We start from the raw sequence: 24,269 nt of genomic DNA on the forward strand, positions 1-24,269 counted from the left end.
GCAGCATTGGACCGTATATGCAGCATTGGACCGTATATGCAGCATTGGACCGTATATGCAGCATTGGACCGTATATGCAGCATTGGACAAACACTCACTTAAGCACATTCCGCAATAACTTTCTCTCACTGCGTTAGGTGATTGTTGCAGATACCAATCAATCTTCAATACATACATGTAGCTACAAGGTTGAAAATACTTATTTGGTTAAATGGCAAAGGCGTGAGCTATAAGCATATAAAATGACTGCTGATTATACCAATAGGGCTGCAAATAATTGCTTACCCAGAACCAAATTCTGAAGCACAAATATTCTGATAATCCAGAAATAATCTCACAGTCAAAAGTGAATAAGTATAGAGTTGCCCAATTTATCAAAAAAGAAGACAACTTCAGCATTTACAAAATTTAAATTTTAGAAAGTATCACAGAATTATTATAGACCATTAGCATATTTAGTAGTATGATTATGTAAACTAGGGTATACATAGTATTAATAATTTTTATACATATATTTTTATATATATAAATATTATTTTATTGGCTCATGGTAGCTTATAAGCGAAGCTAAATGAAGACAGCCGAATTGTATCTCTGTTGCCATTTATTTCCTAAAAAAGGACCAAAATCATGATTATTTTGAAAGACTAGTAGCTTGCTGTTATGCCTATGACTGCAAGCCTTTGGTTGTGATAAAAAATGGTAGACAAATATGATAGCAGCCATGTAAGAAGTAATAAACACAACATCTGTCATGTTAAAGGTGACAAACACTATAGCTGCCATGTAAAATGTTGAACTATATGCAGGAGGTGAAGAAATTAATTTCTAAAGTTTGCTGCTAGCGCTCTGTTTTATGATGCCGCCATCTAACAAATCCTTTATCTCAATTGAAGAGAAACCAAATTCAGATAGGACAGCAGTGGTATGTTCTCCACACTGGGGCAGTCTGTCAGCGCTAGCCATTGCGGGGGTACGAGAGAGCCCCGGAGCAGGAGATGGCTGATGCGCACCATCAGCGTCTTTGAAGAATGACTGTAAAAACAAATGAGTGATCCAGGTGTAAAACTAACTGGAGGATATAGTAACTTAGAGATATGAAATGGAAATACTGGTTCAGATAAAAAACAGCAACAGCTGAGAATTGAACCCTTATCTTGCTGCACACTCTGACTAAAATGAGTGCTTAATTAAGAATATTCTGTACAGTGGTGAGAAAAGACTCAATTTTCAATATCAGTGACTGCAGTGGTATTTCCAGCACTCCGTACACAGGCTAACACCTTATTTCAATTTTTCTAAATTCTATCAGGAGGTCGGTCATTCACAAGTCTCTATGAGGTTTGAATGAAAATAGGCCAGTTCATAGAAAGATGATGAGTTCAACTGAAATCCTTCGGAGAGCCGAGTAGATCAAATTATTACACACTCTGTACACTATGTACCAAAGGATGTCTCACCAATTGGAGGGATGGCAATGACGTCTCGGAAGACATCTAAGAATTATTTATGGAAAAAACCAGTCTTCTCTAACAGAATATATGGACTGAGCTCTATAACATATTAGATAGATTACGCAATCAATCATCAATGACGTTTTGACAGCACAACTGAATTTTATTTACAGAAATTCATTGGTTATTGGCGATCATATAATGACCAAACTATCGATGTACCAAAAATGTTTTTTTTTGAATGCCTACAAATTTATTTTTTGTGATGAGAACTCTGTGATTACTTGGGAGATCAATTCTACAGTAATCCCTCAACATGCTTATTGATGCCTTCAACGCTAAGGGTGAAGTGACCTCCCGGTGACCTCTAACGCTAAAGGTGACCTCCCGTGACCTCCAACGGTAAGTGAAAATCCAAAAAATAAAAACTAATCGACTCGTATCTAATAAAGTCCTATGTTTATTAATCAGAAGCATATTCCTACTTTTTCTCAGGTTCATCAGATGATTTTAAGAATGGAGGGCGTTCAAGAGATGTGATGAATGGCATCCCAAGCAAATTACACTTCACAAGACGTAACAGAAAAACAGCACACTACAACCACTGCTAGCCAAATATGGGCCAGAGTATGAAAAATTTTAGTTTCTTCAACCTTTATTTTTATTCATTCTTAATTTTATTATGAATATTTTTTACTATGCAAAGTATTGAAGCCTTTAATAAGGAACTGCAAAGTAGCAAGGAATTACTCTAATATTATTAATGCAAGTATGAAACTGGGTAATCATGTTCCTTGCCAAAACCTATCGAAATAGACGATTGCTTATAACTTGTGATAAACTGCAGTTTCCGTTTATAAAAGTAACTCTTATTACTTAAACAACCATCTCTAATCCCACCTTCAAACATTGCCAAAGTTTTCCAATTAGACACAAGGTTAACACTCGGGTGACTAGTAAAACCCCCTTCCCTATTCTATATATATGAACAATGCATCGATATGTCTATGTTACATACAACAGACTTTCAGCGCTTGTTAGCTCTTATCTGAACGTACTGTAGCAATGAAGAATAACTGAGAAACCTGAAAATAGATACGTAATGATTTCATTTATTGCAATATTTGTACCAGCATCAAAAGGTACCAGTGTCATCCATCAGAATTGAGTACAACGAGCTTCTGCTGCCACAGTAACCTTTTTTATACACACTTCCATGTACTCATTGTTTATTTGTTCTCTTAATTTGTTTGAACTGCACCAAAACACTTTTCTCATGATATGAAGTTTAAAAGTTACAATGGTAAATGTTGTATACGTTAAAAAAAAAGTTTCCTGCGCATACCTTTTTAATACCCGTGCAACGCCGGGCATTTATCTAGATTTTTTTTATTGCCCTAGATATTGTTACATGATTTGCTCTAAAGAAATACGGAAGGTTTCCCAAGAGATTGCTTTGCATAAAAATAGATGATTTAACATTAGATAGATCACTTGCCCTAAAGATTGAGAGATGATTTGCCTTATAGATTGATAAAATAGTCACCCTAAAGACAGATGATTTGCCCTAAAGATAAACGGATCACTTCAAGGACAGATAGATGATTTGCCCTAACAATAGATAAGATGATGTGGTTGCCCTAAAATCTTTAGGGCATAATCCCACCTATCCTTGCCCTTAAAGATAGGTAGGATCTTGCTTGCCCAAACCTATTTATTGCAATAGGTTTGGGCAAAGAGCATGATTACCTAGTTTCATACTTGCATTAGTAATATTAGAGTAATTACTCGCTACTTTGCAGTTCATTATCAAGTGCCAATACAATGAATAGATGATTCAGTCTAATAATAGATGAATTGCTGTAGGAACAGTAGATGATTTGCCTAAAGATCGGTAGGAGATTAGCGACGGAAAATAGATGGACAGAAAATAGATGGACAAAAAATAGATGGATGAATCGCCTTAAAGACAAATAACATGTGAACCATATGATCAGGTTTTCTGAGTTTGAGTTACAACTGATGCTTTATTCTTGTAGAATTCACACAGAATTACACCGTGAAAACTAAAATATGAAATGATATAAAATAGAATGATATAATGAACAATAAAACTAATGTGTGTTGATTGTAATAGATCCGAAGCAAGCAATAGTATGGCAAAGCTATTCAGTGATATCATGGAGCCGTGTAATGTCATGTAATGTCAAGAGCTTGTAGTATGCTTGAATAAAACATGAGTTTGATAAAAAATCACAGTAAAAACATATTGAAGTGAAACATAATAATATATTTATGTACCTTGTTGGCTCCTTTTCCTGGTCATACAGTAGAATGGTTGTATTATATAGTGTTCTTGTCCAAAAAAATATTATGGTATAAATGTAGTTAAAATCTCAAGCTAATTGTGACAATAAAGGCATACAGCCATGAGCAAGCATATTGATGGTTGTTGCTCCTTAGAATAAAAATACTGACTAGTTCAGAAGTATCCGTGCTGACTTCTTTTATAAAAGGTAGTATATGATTCATAGTTGTTAAAAATAAGCATATATTTGGTAAAAAACAAGTGCTGTCATAGAGGCAGCATCCTGGTGGTTGGTGATATCACTTTTATGGCTGTGATGATTCTTTTAGTTTGGTTATTTTGTAATATAATGGGTAAACATATTTGTTTTCTTAAAAGGTGTGATTATACATTTTGGGTAAATATTTTCAATCTTACACTCCCACCTAAAATTTTAGTAAATTTTAACGAGTAGAAGCTTTGACTAAAACTACAACTTTATTGACTGGTCTTACAAGGCATCGTGGTTTGTCACTTGGATAACCTTTTGATCCGATTAACAATTTTACTGACCTGACCTCTCCATCATGAGACTGGTCTACACCAACTACACGCGCTAGAGACCAATCATTTCGCAAACTTTCTTCCTTTAATACATGAACAATGTCGCCAATCGCTAGTGGCTCGCGCTGCGCTGTCCACTTTTGCCTTGCTTGTAGTGTTTGAATGTATTCGCTACGCCATCTGCACCAGAATTCATTTGCAAGCTGCTGTATTGTGCGCCAACGCTTGCGAGAATAGATGTCTACATCTTCAAAATGGCCTGGTAGTGGTAGAGTGATTTTAGATTTCATAGTGAGCATCATGTTTGGTGTGAGAGGAATATGATCATGAGTGACTGCGCCTAATGGTCTGCTGTTCATTACAGCCATGACCTCATAGAATAGAGTTCTCAAGTTAGATGTACTCAACCTTCCACCATACTTTTCTCCCATCCCCTTCAAAATGCTCCTAGCTGACCTGATGAGTCTTTCCCAGACCCCACCCATGTTACTTGAGTGTGGAGGATTGAAGGTGAATTTGATATGAAGCTTGTGGTTTAGCGGGCCTTTCATATTCTTAGCCAGGTCATTGAATGCACCTACAAAGTTGGTACCTTGGTCACACCTTATGGAAGAGACAGCCCCACGAATTGATATGAAGTTGCGTAAGGCATTAATGAAGCAGTCTGAGGTCATGTCTTCTAGCAGCTCAAGGTGAACTGCTCTAGAGGACATGCAAGTGATAATGAGACCATGACATTTTCTTTCTTTTCTACCATTTTTTGAGATAAAAGGGCCAAAACAATCTAGACCACAATGTGTGAAGGGTGGTACCTCTGCAAGTTTTTCAGCTGGAAGAGTTGTCATCTGGGGTGCATGTGGTTTGCCATGGTTTCTTTTGCATGTGACACATTTGTTCAAGTATTTTAGTACATGTGCTTTGGCATTAACAATCCAAAAGCCTATAGATCTGATTTGTGCTAAAGTGTGTTCTCTACCTTGGTGCGCAGCTAGTTTATGGCAATGATCAATTATTAGTGTTGCAAGGTGACTAGATTTAGGTATGATGATAGGATGTTTTTCTTCAAAACTAAGCACAGTGCTTTCATGTAACCTACCACCTATACTAAGGATGCCTTTATCATCCAAGAAGGGACTGAGTTTTATTAGACTACTTGATTTGTTGATTTCCTGGTTGGGTTCAAGACGATCGATTTCTACTGAGAAATGCTCGTGTTGGACTAGTTTTAAAATTGATTGTTGCGCCTTGTCAGTATCTTTGTGTACAGTTTTGTTTATGAGACGCTGTAGGGCTGCAATGCATGATACAGTTTTGTTCCAGGTAGAAAACTGGCTCGGGCGCTGATCAAATGTTATTGTATGATTGCTGAGTGTGGTTTTGAGTGTGGTGAGGGGTTGTTTGACCTCAGGGTCTTCAGGGTTAACAGTAAGCTGAGGTTGTGTAGGTAAGACTAAAGGCTCGTTCCATAAGAACTTTGGGCCTGAGAACCAGCATGAGTTGATAAGAGTTGAGATGGTTGCGCCTCTGGACGCTAAGTCAGCAGGGTTTAAGTCTGTGGGAACATGTGACCAGCAATTAAGGTCAGTCAGTGATCTAATAGTTGCTATTCTGTTAATGACACAAGTATGGTATCGCTCTGTGGTGTTGTGTAGGTATCCCAACACTACAGTAGAATCTGAGTAGAAGTGATTGGTGAGATTTGGAATAACCAGTTCTTCAGTGTATTTCTTTGTGGCATGTGCAGCGCTACAGGCTGCCTGCAATTCCAATCTAGGGATTGTGACTTGTTTGATTGGTGCAACTTTAGCTTTACTAGCTAGCAAGGCTACATGAACTCGGTTGTTGGTATCAACTAGGCGTAGGTATGAGCAATGGCCATGACCAGTGGTGCTTGCATCAGCAAAGGTGTTTCTGAGCTGATTTAAGCTTGTCAAATGTACTCGGTGTGAGGCATCTTGGTACTCGGATGTGGTTTACATTGGTCAGATCTGATTTCCAGTCTGACCATCGCTTGAGAAGGGTTGGATCAAGAGGAGCATCCCATTCAGAGTTGCTTTTGCATGTGTCCTGCAGAATCATTCTACCTTTAAGTGTGAATGGGGATATGAGACCTAATGGATCAAAGACTGATGCAACTGATGATAGAACACCCCTACGAGTGTCAGGTTTGGATGGAACTTCATGTTTGAAAGTGAAATGATCGGTGTTTGTGTCCCATAAGACACCTAATGACCTCTCTGGAGGTAGTGGTTTGGACATGAGCTCTAGGTCGGCCAGAGCACTGGCACACTTACTCCTGGGTAAAGCAGCTATGACTGCACGACTGTTTGAGATGATTTTGTGTAACCCCAGCTGTCCTGTGGCACACAAAGATTGTTTGCTTGACTAGGTTTATGGCCTCTGTTTTACTGGAAACACTTGCGAGACCATCATCAACATAGAAGTTATGGTGGATGAAATGATGTGGTAGACAATGATCTGGGGAGTGAAGTTTGTACTGGTCTGCAAGATAGCGTAGACCATAGGTTGCACATGCTGAAGATGATCTTGCGCCAAATAGATGAACTGTCATTTTATATGTGGTGGGTAAACCTTCCGAGTCATACCAAATGAAACGAAGGTAGTCTTGATGATGGGTAGTGACTTTGAACTGGTGGAACATCCTCTCAATGTCTCCCATTATGGCTATTGGGTGAATGCGGAATCTAAGTAAAATGCCTTGCAAGTCATTCATGTGGTCAGGGCCTTGTAACAGAAAATCATTTAAGCTAACCCCAACCACCTTGGCAGCACAATCGAATACAACCCTAATTTTATCAGGCTTTTTGGGGTGAAATACACCAAAATGTGGTATGTACCAGGAAGTATCGCTTTCTGTTTGGACATGCACTGCTTCACCTTTAGAGATGATGTCATTCATGAATGTGTGGTACTGTTCTTTGAATGTTTTATCTTTAGCAAATATTTTTTCAAGTAGTCTGAACCTGTGTAAGGCTGCATGTTTAGTGTTGATCAGGTGAGGTTTAGATTTGAACGGAAGTGGCATTGTTACTCTTTTGTTGGATATGGTGGTTTGCTGTTTCATTATATCAAGGAACTGGACATCCTCAATAGATAATCCTGGGCTTTTGTCATGAGCATCATGGAAGTCAGTGTTAAATACGTCTATGAGTTTGCTCAATTCTTTATTAGGTTGTGGTGAACATTTAAAATTTACAAATTGTCTTGCTGTGGGTTGATCTACTATTGTGGCTAGGGTTGTCTTTTTAGCATGACCCATTATCTTCCATCCTATAGCAGTTTTGATAGCAAATGGTTCGTCAGCTGAGTTGGAGTCAATAATTTGCTGGGGACGATAAGCATGCATGAAGTTGTTACCTATTAGCAGACCAACAGGTATGTGATTGTGAGCCGGTAGGTCATTAGCAATCTCTACAAGGTGAGGCCATTGCCTTAGTTTGTGCTTTGTGGGTATTTGGTTTGAATTGATAGGAAGTTTCAAGTGTGAATAGCTTGGTGGTAAGTCATATCACTGGTTGTCATTGTAAGCCCTAACTGTAAGACCAAGTACAATGTGTGAATCTATTGGTTTGCTTTCTGATGTCATGGTGGACATGTCAATGCTAGTGGGTATACATTCTGGTTCAATTTTGTTCATTGTTGCTTGTGTTATGTATGTAGTATCTGACATGGAGTCGATCAATGCATAGACTAGAGTTTCTTTAGCAGGGTTTTTATTGGATGAAACCCAAACTGGTAATACCCATGATAATGAGCTATTGGAGTCATGGAAGCTTGTGTTATATGTGATCACTTGTTTAGCTATACTTTGATCTAGTCATTGAAACTCTGACTTCTCTGGAGCTTGAGGTTTTGCAGGTTCTTGTGTTTGCTGAGCAGGAGACTTATTTTGTGCTGGTTTAGTTTGTGCTTGGTTTGATTGTGGTTGCGTTGGTTTTGGTTGTTTGTTGACCTTGAACTCTCAATGTAGTATTTTGATTGTTGCTGGATTGAACTGGCCATCTTTGATATTGACTATTTTGCGATCGTGGTGTGCTAGCAGGTGCAGAGTTGGCCCTCATGTTATGAAGTGCAGATGGGTGATTTCCATTACATTGTTTGCACTTGGCAGGCTTGGTGCATTGCCTGTAGCCATGTGATCCGTCTAAACAAGCAAAGCAGAGGTGCATTTTGTGTAGGAATTCATGCTGTTCATTGATTGGTAATCTATTAATCACGCCACATTTGGAAGTGGTATGGTTTGACATGTTACAATACAGGCACTCAGTGGTGCTACTTGTGTTACTTGCTCTTGTGATTGGTTGTGATTGTTCTTGCCTACTTTGCTGGGTGGCATAAGTTCGCCTTTCATTTCTACTTGGTCTTGTTTCTGATTTAATAGATTTCATGAATATTGGGTTACAAGCAACGTCTGTTTCCCTTGTCAGGAACTGAGTGAATATAGCAAACTTGGGGAAGGCATTATGGCGATTGTGATAGTTTGTGGCATATCTAACCCATTTGCGTGTGATATAGTCAGGGAGCCTTGATATTATCTTTTTGTTTTCTCTGCTGTCATCGAGTATTTGCAACTGGGAAAACGATGTCTGAGCTGTTTGGCATTGGTTCAAGAAATCTGAAAACTTTCTTAATGCATCAGTGTCTTTGGGCCTTATGCATGGCCAGGTTTCAATCTTAGTCCTGAAAGCTTCAGCGATTGTGAAGGGATTGCCGAATCTTCTCTCCAAGGCAGCCCTTGCTTGTGTATAAGCATCCTGACCTGGGAGAAGGAAGTAACCCTCAACAGCCTCTAGAGCTTTGTCTTTTACATATCTCTTGAGATAATGCAGTTTTTCAATCATGGTGCATTGTTTGTTGCCTACCAGGTTGTCAAATGCAAATATCCAGTCGGGATAGGTTATGGGGTTGCCATCAAAGATTACTGGTTCTGGAGGTGGCAGTCTGTTCATATTGAATGCTGATGTTATTGCTTCAGCCAGCCCGTTTGTTACATGACTTATATTGGTTACATCATGAGGTGGGGTGAAAGTTTTAGGTTCTTGGTATGATAAAGGTTTAGATAGCTTTCTGATCATTATGTCACTAGGGATAGGAAGGTCAAGTTCCTCATCAGAGTCAGCATTGGATTGATAGTCTTCGTCAGGCAGGTTGTTAGGATTTTGCATGTCAGGTTTGGGTTGGGTGCTATTTTGATTGTTAATGTTTGATGTAGGCTGGGTATTACTTTGATCTTGAGTTGTTGTGGTACATTTGGTTTGATCTTTTGGCGGTGAATTGAGTGAGTTTGAATTTTGAGTATTTGGAAAAGCTTTGGCGTTGTCATTTAAGCCGGATGACATCAGAAGACCTGAATTGTTTTGCTCTTCTTCTGCATTCGCCTGCGCATAAACAGCAGCTTTACGAGTTTCTGCATCTAACTGACCCTGCAACTCTGCACTTTTTTTGGCGCTGTTTAGCTTAGCCAGCTGAGCTTCAATTTCCTCTTGTACTTTACTAGCCTTTAATTTGGCTTCAATCTCAGCGGCTGCGGCGGCAGCTTGTGTTTGCATATATCTTAATTTAGAACTAGTAGAGCTGCGTACACTGGTAGCAACTGACGATAGTTTAGTTTTGTCTGATAGCACGCTTTTTGCCTTCTTTTGTTTGGTTGTCATACTATCCATCTTTTGGATTACCATTTCCATTAGCAGTTGTATATCATGTGTGAGCTTGTCTATAGCTTGGTTAATAACCTTATCTGGTTCATCAAGGGTTTTTCTGAACTGGTTATAAAGAGCATGAATGTTTTTACTGCTGGTTTCTAGGTCCGTTTTTATGGTCTGTAATCTTTTCAAGTCAGGGTTTTGGTTTTTAATTTCAAGAAGGAGTAGGGTGATAACGTCACATTGAAGCTTTATGGAGTCAAGTAGATTTTGCTTGGCCTTTTGATTAGCAATCCTTTTTGAATGACGCTGTGCTTCATGCTCAGTGCTTGCGCTAGCTTCATTGTTTTGCATTTCAGGTACATTAGCAGTAGCTGGGGTAGACTGCTCCTCATGCTGTGAGGTCACATCAACAGATTTTTCACTCATGGTTTGTTTGGTAGTAAACAGGTGACAAGGTCAACACCAATAAAACAGTCGTTATTGCGTAATAATTACAGCTTCAACCAGTGTAAAAAGGGTTGTTTAATTTGTATCCTATTATGTGGGGTGTTTTATGTGAGCTTGTTAATTGCTTTAACGGTCAGCCAAGGGTGTGATATCACCAATCTCTCAAAGAAAACTTAAAAATTCTTTTAGATTATAAACAAACTTGAAAATGGAATAAAAAACTACTTTTGTCTATTGTCAGAGTCAATATCCAACCAAAATGACAGGTTTGCCTTTGCAAACGTCCCAGTAGACAGTGGCGTGTGTGTATGTGCTGTGTGTAACTTACAGTTTCTGTGCCGGTGTCTTCGCTGGGCTGCCTTTGCGTTGAGTTGTCTTCCTTCAATTGTTGAGTAGCCTTTCTCCACAAGTTTTCACTGTACCGTATGATCAGGTTTTCTGAGTTTGAGTTACAACTGATGCTTTATTCTTGTAGAATTCACACAGAATTACATCGTGAAAACTAAAATATGAAATGATATAATGAACAATAAAAATAATGTGTGTTGATTGTAATAGATCCGAAGCAAGCAATAGTATGGCAAAGCTATTCAGTGATATCATGGAGCCGTGTAATGTCATGTAATATCAAGAGCTTGTAGTATGCTTGAATAAAACATGATAGTTTGATAAAAAATCACAGTAAAAACATATTGAAGTGAAACATAATAATATATTTATGTACCTTGTTGGCTCCTTTTCCTGGTCATACAGTAGAATGGTTGTATTATATAGTGTTCTTGTCCAGAAAAATATTATGGTATAAATGTAGTTAAAATCTCAAGCTAATTGTGATAATAAAGGCATACAGCCATGAGCAAGCATATTGATGGTTGTTGCTCCTTAGAATAAAAATACTGACTAGTTCACAGTATCTGTGCTGACTTCTTTTATAAAAGGCAGTATATGATTCATAGTTGTTAAAAATAAGCATACATTTGGTAAAAAACAAGTGCTGTCATAGAGGCAGCATCCTGGTGGTTGGTGATATCACTTTTATGGCTGTGATGATTCTTTTAGTTTGGTTATTTTGTAATCTAATGGGTAAACATATTTGTTTTCTTAAAAGGGGTGATTATACATTTTGGGTAAATATTTTCAATCTTACAACATGCCATAGACATACTAATTAATTACTACAAAGCAGCAATAGCTCACATGTTCATTATGTGGATGCAGTGGTGCAGCAAGGAGGTCAAGTACAGGGGTTACACAGGCATCGCTGCCATCAAACTCAGCAGACCACTCTTCTTGTGTCTTGGTGAGAAAGAGTTGAGTGAGCCGGTCTCTCAGCGCTGCCCAGTCTGTGACGGACTGTGAGTAATCATCATCACTTAGCCCCAAACCTGTAGCATACAAAGGGTACACATGAATACGTCTCAACATATTGGTGAAGCAAGTGAGCCAGGATCTGAGGAAACATATTTAATACAACTTTGCGGGTGCGTCTTTGGCTTATTTAGCGAGATGAGACATCAATACTCTGTCTCCCTATTACATTCCCCCTCTGCTCATTACATACAAACACTGCATTATTGTACTCTGTTTGAGCAAGGATGCATTCAATGGCTCGATTGACATTTTATGTCGATTAGACTCAAAATATAGGCAGGCCAGATTTCACAGACGGCCTTCAGTAACTATTGTAGTAACATTGTAGTAACTAACTAGTAACATTTTACTTACAAGAAACTGAAGGCTGGTGCAAACCTTGTTGGCGTTGTTATCTTGGCAATTATTCGTCGATTATGTGCGTAAACCGATGGTATCATCGAGGCAACACGGGTACTTCGGAAAAAATTGCAGCTGTCATCCACAACAGCCTGTGCAGTTTGTGCCGGTTTAATGAGGGTGATTGGGCAACGCGGATTGCTAGATCCACATTTTCTTTTATGGCAGTTGCGGCGGTACTAGTATTCATCATATCGGTGCCGCTTTCATCATTTTTACCCCAACATTTACATGTGTATATATATATATTTCTCAGTCATCTGTCGTCCTTCGGTATGTCCAGCTATAGCTATTATTAGAATAGCTGTAGCTGGACAATGCTGACGCAACATAATGGCGTACTGTCATTAGAAGCCTAGCAATTAGCCAGTTTACGAAAATTTTCCATTGAAAATGTGGCAGGCCACTTAGCAATGGCCTGCCACTTGCTGGAGAGTTGCCTGCCAGCAAGTGGCAGGCAACTCTCATTACTTATTGTTTATAAGTTGATTTTCAATGCCATTTTTCATTGGTAAAGTTCAAGGCTAATAGCAAGTGGTAGGAACTCTCATCACTCATCATTGTTTATAAACTGATTTTTAATATCCGGGCAACGCCGGAAGGCACAGCTAGTTACATAATAAGATCACTGTGCCGCGAAAACTGTGCTGATGTAAATGCAGAAGGGTTTGTGATAGTGTGAACAGACGATCATCAAATAATTGTGTAATTAAAACTGATATACGGTGATAGGAGCATAAAATTCTATCGATAATGACAAGCCGTTGCGGCACACCTCGAGCAGAACAAAAAATTCAAGTGGTTTGGCAAATTGATTAGAGAAAGGCTACTTGAATTTTAACTAGTGTAAAGTACTGTCTCTGACATGCATATGACTTACAAGATAGAAATTTTAACTACTTGTCAGAAATTATGATTCAAACTACAAGCCACTGGGAGCAATAGATATGATGCAAAATGTATCCTATGGAGTATGCCATGGAAATTCAAAACGTAAGTCTTTTTGAAATTGAGACAGCCCAAACATAGAAAGCAACCAGTTAGTAACATTAATAACCAGCGCTAGTAACCAGCCATAACATTATTTGTAATACAAAATATCTTTTCAGCTGTTATATCAACACAATGAACATTCTTGTGCAATATGCTGAAAAGGCTTATGATAAAATGTCTGACATCACCTGACCTTGCAAAGAACCAACCAGGACAATAATAAACAGCCAATAAGTGTATAGACCAAATACTATGCAGTCTACCTATTTCAGTTTTTCAAAAGAGTACATATTTAGCATTCTGGAGATTAGTCACATGACCGATATTCTGGAGATTAGTCACATGACCGATATTCTGGAGATTAGTCACATGACCGATATTCTGGAGATTAGTCACATGACCGATATTCTGGAGATTAGTCACATGACCGATATTCTGGAGATTAGTCACATGACCGATATTTAAAGATGAACAAATTTGAGCTACTAAATTAAAATATTTAAAAAACTTTAAAAATTTTAAGTTTAATAAAATTTGTGTAAAAATTTTGCCACATGCGGTGCAACTCACCAGCGATTTGGTACTTCAGAGCAAAGATCAAAGTTTCCAAAACTTTTTAAAAATAACTTAACTGCCCAACAGATTCAGGCATTCTGTAACCTGCATGGTAAGTATATAATACATACTTACCAAGCAGGTTACCAAGTAAAAATATTATTTCTACCTACAGTAACACAATGCTCATGTCTGCCAAACAATAAACTGAACCAATCAATTTCTGTGTATCATAGTTGCTCCAATAAAATCAATTGAAACATAAGCAGAGCCAAAAAATCCGATGCGAAAAAGAAACAACTACAACAGCAATCATATGAAATCAAAACAAGCACGTGGAAAATTTAATTTTTAAATTTGACCAAAATTTATTCAAAAGAAAAACAAGAAAAATAGATTAATACGCATAGACTTTTCCAACTACAATGGAAATAAAGCTTAAGTTGACATTGAAATAGCCAGGGGACTAAATAACATCCATCCTTAATCTCTGTTCTTTTATATTTTATGAGTTGCCATCCTATAATTGCAGAGCAAACCTTCCAACGAAGGCCCCTTTTCCAACGAAAGCCCCTTTTCGTAATAGTTATAGACATGTCAAGATCAAAATTGAGAAAGAAACCCCAGTTTATGACAAAAGTGCAGAACTTAGCCTTAAATAATGCATGGCTAAAAGTCAGGGATAAAAGACTTACGCCGAAGCAGATTGGCAAAGAACTGAGGCTCAAGAGCGCCAACTGCCATGTACTTGTCATCACGAGTTTTGTAAGTGTCATAAAAAGGGCAGCCTGTGTCAAGGAGATTGTCTCCTCTCTCTTTGCCCCACAACATCCCGCCATAGTCCAAACTGAGAGAAGACCAAAGGAAAGAGCCTGCAATAAGACAGAGACTTAGATACCTAAACATGACTGGTTAGTTGGGTTCGCTAGTTTACCCAGCCTCAATAGAGTAAAAATATTACAAGCAATAAACTACTCCAGAATACTCCAAAAGAAGGCAACCAAAATTGAATAGATATTTTCGTCCAAAATGGAATAGCTGATAGTGAGTTAAAGAGACATAGACTGTGCTCCAGAGTCACCACAAAAGTGTGTACCTATGTAGAACTAGTTTCTATAGAATACGACATGGCACACAGCAGCATGATGTGACTTACCAATACTTAAGAACTCTTAAACATTTGAGAAGTCTTTCTACAAGGAATGTATCTACCAAAATATAATGACATTAGATCTGTGGGAGAGATAAATGTGGCTGATGCTGCCCTATGAAAGTTTCAGCTGAAAAGCAACCAATAGCGATGTTAGCTATGGCCTACCATAAATCGGCAGTCAAAATTAAATTCAATGTATGAGAACAAACTGTTACACTTGAGCCAGTCCTTGTGTTTATTTAAGCATTAAATCTGAAGTGCGCTGAATAACATCCCGACAGCATGACCACAGCTCACACTCTAAAAAAGCGGGCATGAGTTTGTTTGTAAGAGTATATTGTGCATCTAACACACCCTTCTCTGAGAAAAGGTTCGTTATAATATGGGTCACCAAACTTTACAATAAAAACTGATACCATAAACTTTAATAGCTTTAATACAGTAACATAAAAACTATATCAACTTTTAATACCCAAACAGCCTTTTCCTATTGTCAAGAACTATTGTTAAGATATATTTTCTGAATATAAGTTATCGTATAGAATTACATACATTATTAAAAATTAAATTTTACCATGACTGTGCTAGCAGTCTACCTAGGAAGGTCTTAGACCAAAATAGATAGGTACCAATCAAATATCAAGATTAGCAAAATTGAAATAATCACATAATAACAGAGATTTTCATAAACATAAGACATAGAGATGTCTTAGACACAAGTTATGGACACAAGTCATAGCCACACGCCATAAACACAAGCCATAGACACAAGTCATAGACACAAGTCATAGCCACACGCCATAGACACAAGCCATAGACACAAGTCATAGACACAAGTCATAGACACACCCCATGAACATAAGTCACAGACACAAATCATATACACAATTCATAGACACAAGTCATAGAAACAAACTGTAAACACATGTCAAAGGCATTAATCCTAGACAAATGTTATAGACACAAATTATAGATACAGCCTGCTATTTACATCAATAAGAACAAAATAATGTTCCTTAAACTATGTATAATTATCGCAGAAGTCATCATTTTAGTTTATATCAAGTTTAGAAAATTGGAAAGTTTTGAAAAGTTAGAAAGTAGAAAGTTATTTTTAGTTTAGCCAGAGTTACCAAATGGTTGTGGTCAGACTATGCCACCCTCCCTAATCGCGCACAGCAAATAACGACCAGATGTACAACTAACTGATATAAGAGGATCCTTGCACCATGTTGGCATCTATAACCTGTCCCTTGCCAGACCGAGTTCTTTCAAACAGAGCCAGCATAATACCAAGGGCGCACATAAGACCACCCCCAGCGAAGTCTCCTAGAAGATTGATTGGAGGTGTGGGATTGCTTCCTTTCCTTCCAAGCCTGGAAAGAATGCCTAAAATAAAAGGAAGAAATACAATTTCTACGATGCAGAACTCAGCTTTCTCCAAAATTTAAAAGCAGTCACGTTAACCAATCCACGAAGCAGCAAATATGATCAGAGATGAAATACAGCAGGAAATGACATACCACATGTGGCGATGTAGTTAATATCATGTCCAGCCATATTTCTGTAAGAGCCATTCTGGCCAAAGCCTGTGAGCCTAGCGTAAATGAGTCGAGGGTTCTCCTTACAGAGGATTGAAGGGCCCAGACCAAGCTTCTCCATAATTCCTAAATATATATGTTTAGTGCTGGTTCAGAGCTTCAAAAGGATAAAAGTGGACTCACTAATGAAAGGTGATCAATACAAAAAATCATGAACTATTTAGCATGCCCTCAGCTCATAACAGAAAATACCTGTATGCACTACACATGAAAAATTTGGCATGTAAATGGCGGAGTTTTTGATAAATATTCTGATGTGAAAATCATAAGGATTATTAAGGCAATGCTTGCTTTTACTAAATAAAAACAAAACAATGCAATATCATATTTCAAACTCGGTTTGCTTATCACTGAAAAACTACTTAATTTCAAAATTGAATACTTGTTATACCGAACGCTCATTATTTCACAATTTTAAATTTCACAAACATGTTACGAATGGTTCAACAGCGTGTGGTAGTCGCATGAATCCACCATATGTAAACATAGAGCCTGAGAGAGAGGAGCAAAGGGAGCCAAGCAATAAAGCAATTCAGAATCCTTTTCTACCGGGTAAGAAACTTGATTCTTTTCAAGTAATCAACCAGGGCTTCTCCAAGGTTAGGGGTCAATGACAGAATATATTACTCAATGTATTTGAAAATGTATATAATGAACACAATTGGAGAGAAGACAATTGCGCAGTCTTGAAAGGAATTCAGCATTTACCTGGCCTGAAAGGCTCTATAAGCACATCCGCTGTAGAACATACTCTTTTCACCACATTCACTCCAGGAGGCTTCCTCAAATTGACAGCTATTGACCTTTTACCCCTAGACAGCGTGTCTACTTCCAACCCACCAATCTGAAGACATGCAGAATTGTGTTGATGTTATCAACACTGCGTCACCTGTAAAGATTTGGTCACATTGTGTTTACAATATAACCAAATCTTACGGTTCTTCTAGCCAATTTAAATTAGGAATAGCATGTTACACAAAACACCTGAAGGAATACTATAATTTGTATTAAGAAATCCCACTTTGTCATTGTGTGTGTCTGTCTGTTTGTCGGTGTAAATGCGATGTGCTTCCATATTTTTTTGGCCATTTTGTCAAAACCTCCAGGCGGCCAAACATGTTTGAATTCGAAACCCCATCTGGTTCCTAAGAACTAACCTCTTAAAAACACCCACCTGTAGGCGCTCTAATTAAAAAATCCCAGGTCATACCTACTGCTAGTATTGAATACATCTAGAATAATTCAGACTACATTCATATTTATTTAGTCAAAAACGTAGATTTTACTGGCGATACGGCATAACAATTATTAGCAATAAATATAGCTCCAAAATCGAGCTACATACCTTGTCAACTCGAATAACACTGGCTCCATGATCAGCTAAGATCATTCCACAGAATGGGACGGGAGCGAGACCTCCCAATTCCACAACACGGATTCCTTTGAGAGCCATCCTATATCTCAGTCTATAGCTGATAATACTTGATACAGGCACAGGTGGTGTATACGGATTATGTTGAATTCATATAGCAAAGGTTCCTACAATAAAGATCATACATGTACAATAACGATTCATCTTTAAGAGGAATGGGCCATTAAGAATTCATCTTATTTCGAAATGGGTCAGACCTACAATGTACATGTTATTTATCACTGTTAGTAACCTGATCAATGAAATGCGGAGCATCTTCCATGTTTTTATTTTGCCGTGTAACAATTACTTTGAGATTAAAATTATAGTTACTAACATATTCTCTTTCTAAATGTTAACCTTTGATGAACAGCTAATTAACAAAAGAGATCAGTTGATCCTCGAAGTAAACCACAAGTTCGTATCAGAATATTAGTGTCGGTATTTATATTTGCAGCATAAGGAGAGAGCGTACAGACAAATTATGACCTTAAGAGTGCAGGTACATATGGTCACTAACATCACACAAAATATGTTCAGTATGTACAAATTCAAAATTATCTTGATCAGCTACAGCCATACAGCTATGGCCGTACGGTGAATAGTCAGCTAAGGCCGTACGGTGAATAGTCAGCTATGGCCGTACGGTGAATAGTCAGCTATGGCCGTACGGTGAATAGTCAGCTATGGCCGTACGGTGAATAGTCAGCTATGGCCATACGGTGAATAGTCAGCTAAGGCCGTACGGTGAATAGTCAGCTAAGGCCATATGGTGAATAGTCAGCTAAGACCGTACGGTGAATAGTCAGCTAAGGCCGTACGGTGAATAGTCAGCTAAGGCCGTACGGTGAATAGTCAGCTAAGGCCATATGGTGAATAGTCAGCTAAGACCGTACGGTGAATAGTCAGCTAAGGCCGTACGGTGAATAGTCAGCTAAGGCCATACGGTGAATAGTCAGCTAAGGCCGTACGGTGAATAGTCAGCTATGGCCGTACGGTGAATAGTCAGCTAAGGCCGTACGGTGAATAGTCAGCTAAGGCCATACAGAGAATAGTCAGCTAAGGCCGTACGGTGAATAGTCAGCTAAGGCCGTACGGTGAATAGTCAGCTAAGACCGTACGGTGAATAGTCAGCTATGGCCGTACGGTGAATAGTCAGCTAAGGCCGTATGGTGAATAGTCAGCTATGGCCGTACGGTGAATAGTCAGCTAAGGCCGTACGGTGAATAGTCAGCTATGGCCGTACGGTGAATAGTCAGCTATGGCCGTACGGTGAATAGTCAGCTATGGCCGTACGGTGAATAGTCAGCTATGGCCGTACGGTGAATAGTCAGCTATGGCCATACGGTGAATAGTCAGCTAAGGCCATATGGTGAATAGTCAGCTAAGACCGTACGGTGAATAGTCAGCTAAGGCCGTACGGTGAATAGTCAGCTAAGGCCATACGGTGAATAGTCAGCTAAGGCCATATGGTGAATAGTCAGCTAAGACCGTACGGTGAATAGTCAGCTAAGGCCGTACGGTGAATAGTCAGCTAAGGCCATATGGTGAATAGTCAGCTAAGACCGTACGGTGAATAGTCAGCTAAGGCCGTACGGTGAATAGTCAGCTAAGGCCATACGGTGAATAGTCAGCTAAGGCCGTACGGTGAATAGTCAGCTATGGCCGTACGGTGAATAGTCAGCTAAGGCCGTACGGTGAATAGTCAGCTAAGGCCGTACAGAGAATAGTCAGCTAAGGCCGTACGGTGAATAGTCAGCTAAGGCCGTACGGTGAATAGTCAGCTATGGCCGTACGGTGAATAGTCAGCTATGGCCGTACGGTGAATAGTCAGCTAAGGCCATATGGTGAATAGTCAGCTAAGACCGTACGGTGAATAGTCAGCTAAGGCCGTACGGTGAATAGTCAGCTAAGGCCGTACGGTGAATAGTCAGCTAAGGCCGTACGGTGAATAGTCAGCTATGGCCGTACGGTGAATAGTCAGCTAAGGCCGTACGGTGAATAGTCAGCTAAGGCCATACAGAGAATAGTCAGCTAAGGCCGTACGGTGAATAGTCAGCTAAGACCGTACGGTGAATAGTCAGCTAAGGCCGTACGGTGAATAGTCAGCTAAGGCCATATGGTGAATAGTCAGCTAAGACCGTACGGTGAATAGTCAGCTAAGGCCGTACGGTGAATAGTCAGCTAAGGCCATACGGTGAATAGTCAGCTAAGGCCGTACGGTGAATAGTCAGCTATGGCCGTACGGTGAATAGTCAGCTAAGGCCGTACGGTGAATAGTCAGCTAAGGCCGTACGGAGAATAGTCAGCTAAGGCCGTACGGTGAATAGTCAGCTAAGGCCGTACGGTGAATAGTCAGCTATGGCCGTACGGTGAATAGTCAGCTATGGCCGTACGGTGAATAGTCAGCTAAGGCCGTACGGTGAATAGTCAGCTAAGGCCGTACGGTGAATAGTCAGCTAAGGCCGTACGGTGAATAGTCAGCTAAGGCCGTACGGTGAATAGTCAGCTATGGCCATACGGTGAATAGTCAGCTATGGCCGTACGGTGAATAGTCAGCTAAGGCCATACGGTGAATAGTCAGCTAAGGCCGTACGGTGAATAGTCAGCTATGGCCGTACAGTGAATAGTCAGCTAAGGCCGTATGGTGAATAGTCAGCTAAGGCCGTACGGTGAATAGTCAGCTAAGGCCATACGGTGAATAGTCAGCTAAGGCCGTACGGTGAATAGTCAGCTATGGCCGTACAGTGAATAGTCAGCTAAGGCCGTATGGTGAATAGTCAGCTAAGGCCGTATGGTGAATAGTCAGCTATGGCCATACGGTGAATAGTCAGCTATGGCCGTACGGTCAATAGTCAGCTAAGGCCATATGGTGAATAGTCAGCTAAGGCCATACGGTGAATAGTCAGCTAAGGCCATACGGTGGATAGTCAGCTATGGCCGTACGGTGAATAGTCAGCTAAGGCCGTACGGTGAATAGTCAGCTATGGCCGTACGGTGAATAGTCAGCTAAGGCCGTACGGTGAATAGTCAGCTAAGGCCGTACAGTGAATAGTCAGCTATGGCCGTACGGTGAATCTTGCTCAAATTTTAGATCTTATGAATTCTTTTTGTGGATCTTCCAATCTAATTTTTGTACTTTTTTTTTAATTTGTTCCTAACTTTAACAACAAATTGGTGCCTAATGTCCAAAAAACACTTTGTCACATTTTTTAATATTTGTGATTATTTTTTTTTGACATCAGTTGTATTTTAGGTGGAAAATAGATCAAACGGAAATATAAAATTAAACAGTTACTAGTTTGACTCGCTGTTAATCATTTTATTTTTAGACATTATTTGACATCTCTGAACTGAGTCAGAACTACCTGAGCAACAGTTTGTAAATAGCAAAGACTCGGTAAGTTCTTGTATATTTGAAAAACTTCTTTCTAATGATTTGAAATTGCTTTGACCCTCGGTTGTCAAACCACAGCAACTCTATTCAGCAGTGTATTCACTAAAGCTGTCCTAAATGAATGTAGGAGTAGAGCTGATTGGAGACGGGGGGGGGGGGGGGTAATAAATTAGTACGATACTGTGGATTTAGATTTGAGAATGCTTGTGTACAATATTAGCGGCAAGGCTTTTCACAAAACATGGAATGTTGTCAGAAATATTCAAAATTTTTATCAAATGCCAACAGATGGCAGAAAATATTATTGCGTTAAAAGTAGCAGACATTAAAGATGGGGGTTGAATAATATATTTTGTAATTTCGACCAAAAATCAGGTTTCATCATTTTCAAGTTATGAAAATAAAAAAAGATTTACAACCATTGCCATATATCAACCAGAAACAGATGCGACGCTACATAATTAAATTAAAATCAATCGATTTTTGAACCAGATGATGCAAAAATTGTTCATGCAATATCCTTAGTCATGCAAACAGAACACGCAATAGTATACTTTAAATAGATGTCTTTCGAAAATAGCTAATTTTTAAGGACAATTTTTTTAATTTGCAATTTGTGTAAACAAAGAATATTTTGTTAGTGAACTCCAGAAAAATGATACACACAAGTTTATTGGTGTGATTCTATAATCACCATTACAAAAATAATAGAGATTTGTTTGGTACTATTGGAACCTACATGTACTTCCACGTTGCCTTATAATTACCTACCATGTTCAATAGCCAAAACAATGTAGCATTATGACCATATAGAGAAAATGTTTTAAAATGTTGGCCATTAAATATTGGCTAATCATCCGCATTGACATTGTAATTCATACAACACTGTTTTGCCTATAAAATGATTTTCGCATGTCACAGCTTGGAGATTGCATGGCGAGTGCTTTTCTCCCAAAACCGTTTTTTGGTTCTTCTAGGATCCAACATATCGCTGAAAAAAAGGTAATAATATTGTTATAAATAAATGTATTTTTAAAACTCTGCCAGTTGAGCTTTAATTGCAATAAGTGTGTGCATGACATCTTACGGAGAATAAAGCTTGTTTACGATGACTTTCATTCGGCGTGTCAAGGTCGAATTTTGGTGACCGTAGCATTTTGCTCATGTTGTGTGTATTTTGAAAGGCCTTAAAGCTATTCTCTAGACTACTTTCCCATGTTTACTTTCATTGGTCTTTAGAAGCCTTCCACCTCTCCATTTTTCTTTATTTAAAGTTCTAATTATTTATATACAGACCTACAATAAAATATATCGCAAGTAGTTACAATCTTCGTAGAGTGTCTACAAAATAAGCGAATTTCTCACAATTGAACAGCAACTGTCAATGATTAATAGAGCTACTTTAAGATGGTTAAGAGTCTTGGGTAGCATAATATCAAAGTTGAGTAGTATCTTACCAGTGAGAATTAGAAGTTCCACAATTGCTGTTAGCAATGAAATAATCAGTTAGCGTTAGGTCGAAATATATTGACAACTCGATAACAAAAGTACCCAGCAGTTCAAACACACATCCTGAAAATACTCTATTTTTGTGGATCAGCTAAATATACAGGTGCTGTAGAATTATATGTACTGTTAAATATTTAAATTTAAAAATTTATACATGTAAAAATGTCAGTAGGTAATTTTTGCTTTATGAATTTATGTAAACTTTAAAACTTCTAGAAATAGACACATTGGTTGATAAGTAACTCAGCAAATCATGCACAGAGATGCATTACCAAAGCTGCTGCAGACATGTCGAATTTCAGACAAAATATAAAAATTAAAAAGGTAATGCTGAGCTGAAATGATAATACTTATATAAACAATAACAACAGAAAAATGGTGAGACAGTCTGTAAATGCTGCACTTGAAAAGTGGTCCCCGATTGCGTTGTATTTTCTGTTTTAGTTGAGGCACAGCGATTTAGATGGTCATGAATACTCTCTACATACTAACAAGTTACAATGATCTAACTACTACTGTTATAACTACTTCTAAAAGCTATTGATGAAAACAAATTCTAACAGATAATTACTACCTTAATAACAAAACCTTAATCCCTTATCGGCTGACCACATAGACAAATGCAGAGACCAATACTACTAAGATTGTTGAAGAAATCTCAATACTGATAGACTCTACTTTAACAACGACTAACAATTAACATGAGCCACTAGTTCTAAAATAACACATGGTGGCAATGTGACTCACATATGTTCTACCACCAATTAGAGAAGCTTGATTTTTTGACTGGATTGGATCTACTACTAGTCCAGACTTTGTTTTGTGTTACATTTTTTAGCCCGTAATTTGCTACTATAGAAGATTTGAAGCAGCCCTAAAACTCTGCTTTGATGGCAATTTATCTGAGAACTAAACACAGTTTAGAAAAGACTTTGAAAATTACGTGATGGCCATTGACTTCGTGTTAAAAAGGTCTCCGAGTAGCCCTGAACCCACTGACAATGCTGCTATTGCAAGAAGGCAGATCGCAATGCTTTTAAATATTACTGGTGATGAAGAAAATTAAATGTTTTCTCAGCTTCATGTAAAATTTAAAAGTAAAGATGTACTCAATGATGTTCTATATACGTTTAAGAATTATTGTAACCCAAGAAAAAATATAAGCTGTGTGAATGTATTCCGGAACATCACTCATTCGATGGTGAGCCTGTAGACTCTTTGTAAAAAATATTTGCTCCCAAGCTGTAAAATGGGACTTTGGTGACAGAAAAAATGAAGATGTTATTCAGGGTTGTCTTAAATATCAGATCAGCAAAGATGAAAAAAAGCTACTTTGTGACAATACAAAACATCTGAAAGATGCTATTGAGGCAATTCATGCATCAGGAGTGGCTGAGCAACAGATGAATTTGATGGAAGAAGATGACAAGACTAGCACTGAAAGTAGGTCAGCCATCAATCA

General features: G+C 38.5%; 1 protein-coding gene across 2 annotated transcripts; it reads right to left on the bottom strand.

The window, feature by feature from the left end:
- Positions 1–548: 548 nt before the first annotated feature.
- On the bottom strand, positions 549–22,554 carry LOC137387054 (alpha-methylacyl-CoA racemase-like). Of its 2 annotated transcripts, none has more exons than XM_068073341.1 (8): positions 22,386–22,554; positions 17,836–18,029; positions 17,199–17,334; positions 16,413–16,556; positions 16,096–16,278; positions 14,432–14,608; positions 11,616–11,803; positions 549–1,035 (listed from the first exon to the last, which is right to left on the bottom strand). In XM_068073341.1, the coding sequence occupies exons 2-8, from the start codon at positions 17,941–17,943 to the stop codon at positions 829–831; spliced, it is 1,143 nt and encodes a 380-aa protein (XP_067929442.1). In that variant the 5' UTR covers positions 17,944–18,029; positions 22,386–22,554; the 3' UTR covers positions 549–828. The 2 variants fall into 2 exon arrangements, with proteins under 2 accessions (XP_067929442.1, XP_067929441.1); XM_068073340.1 differs by having other exon boundaries at positions 22,522–22,542.
- Between the last annotated feature and the right edge of the window lie 1,715 nt (positions 22,555–24,269).

Source organism: Watersipora subatra, chromosome 2 (genome assembly GCF_963576615.1).
Source record: "Watersipora subatra chromosome 2, tzWatSuba1.1, whole genome shotgun sequence".
Classification (NCBI taxonomy): Eukaryota; Metazoa; Bryozoa; class Gymnolaemata; order Cheilostomatida; family Watersiporidae; genus Watersipora; species Watersipora subatra.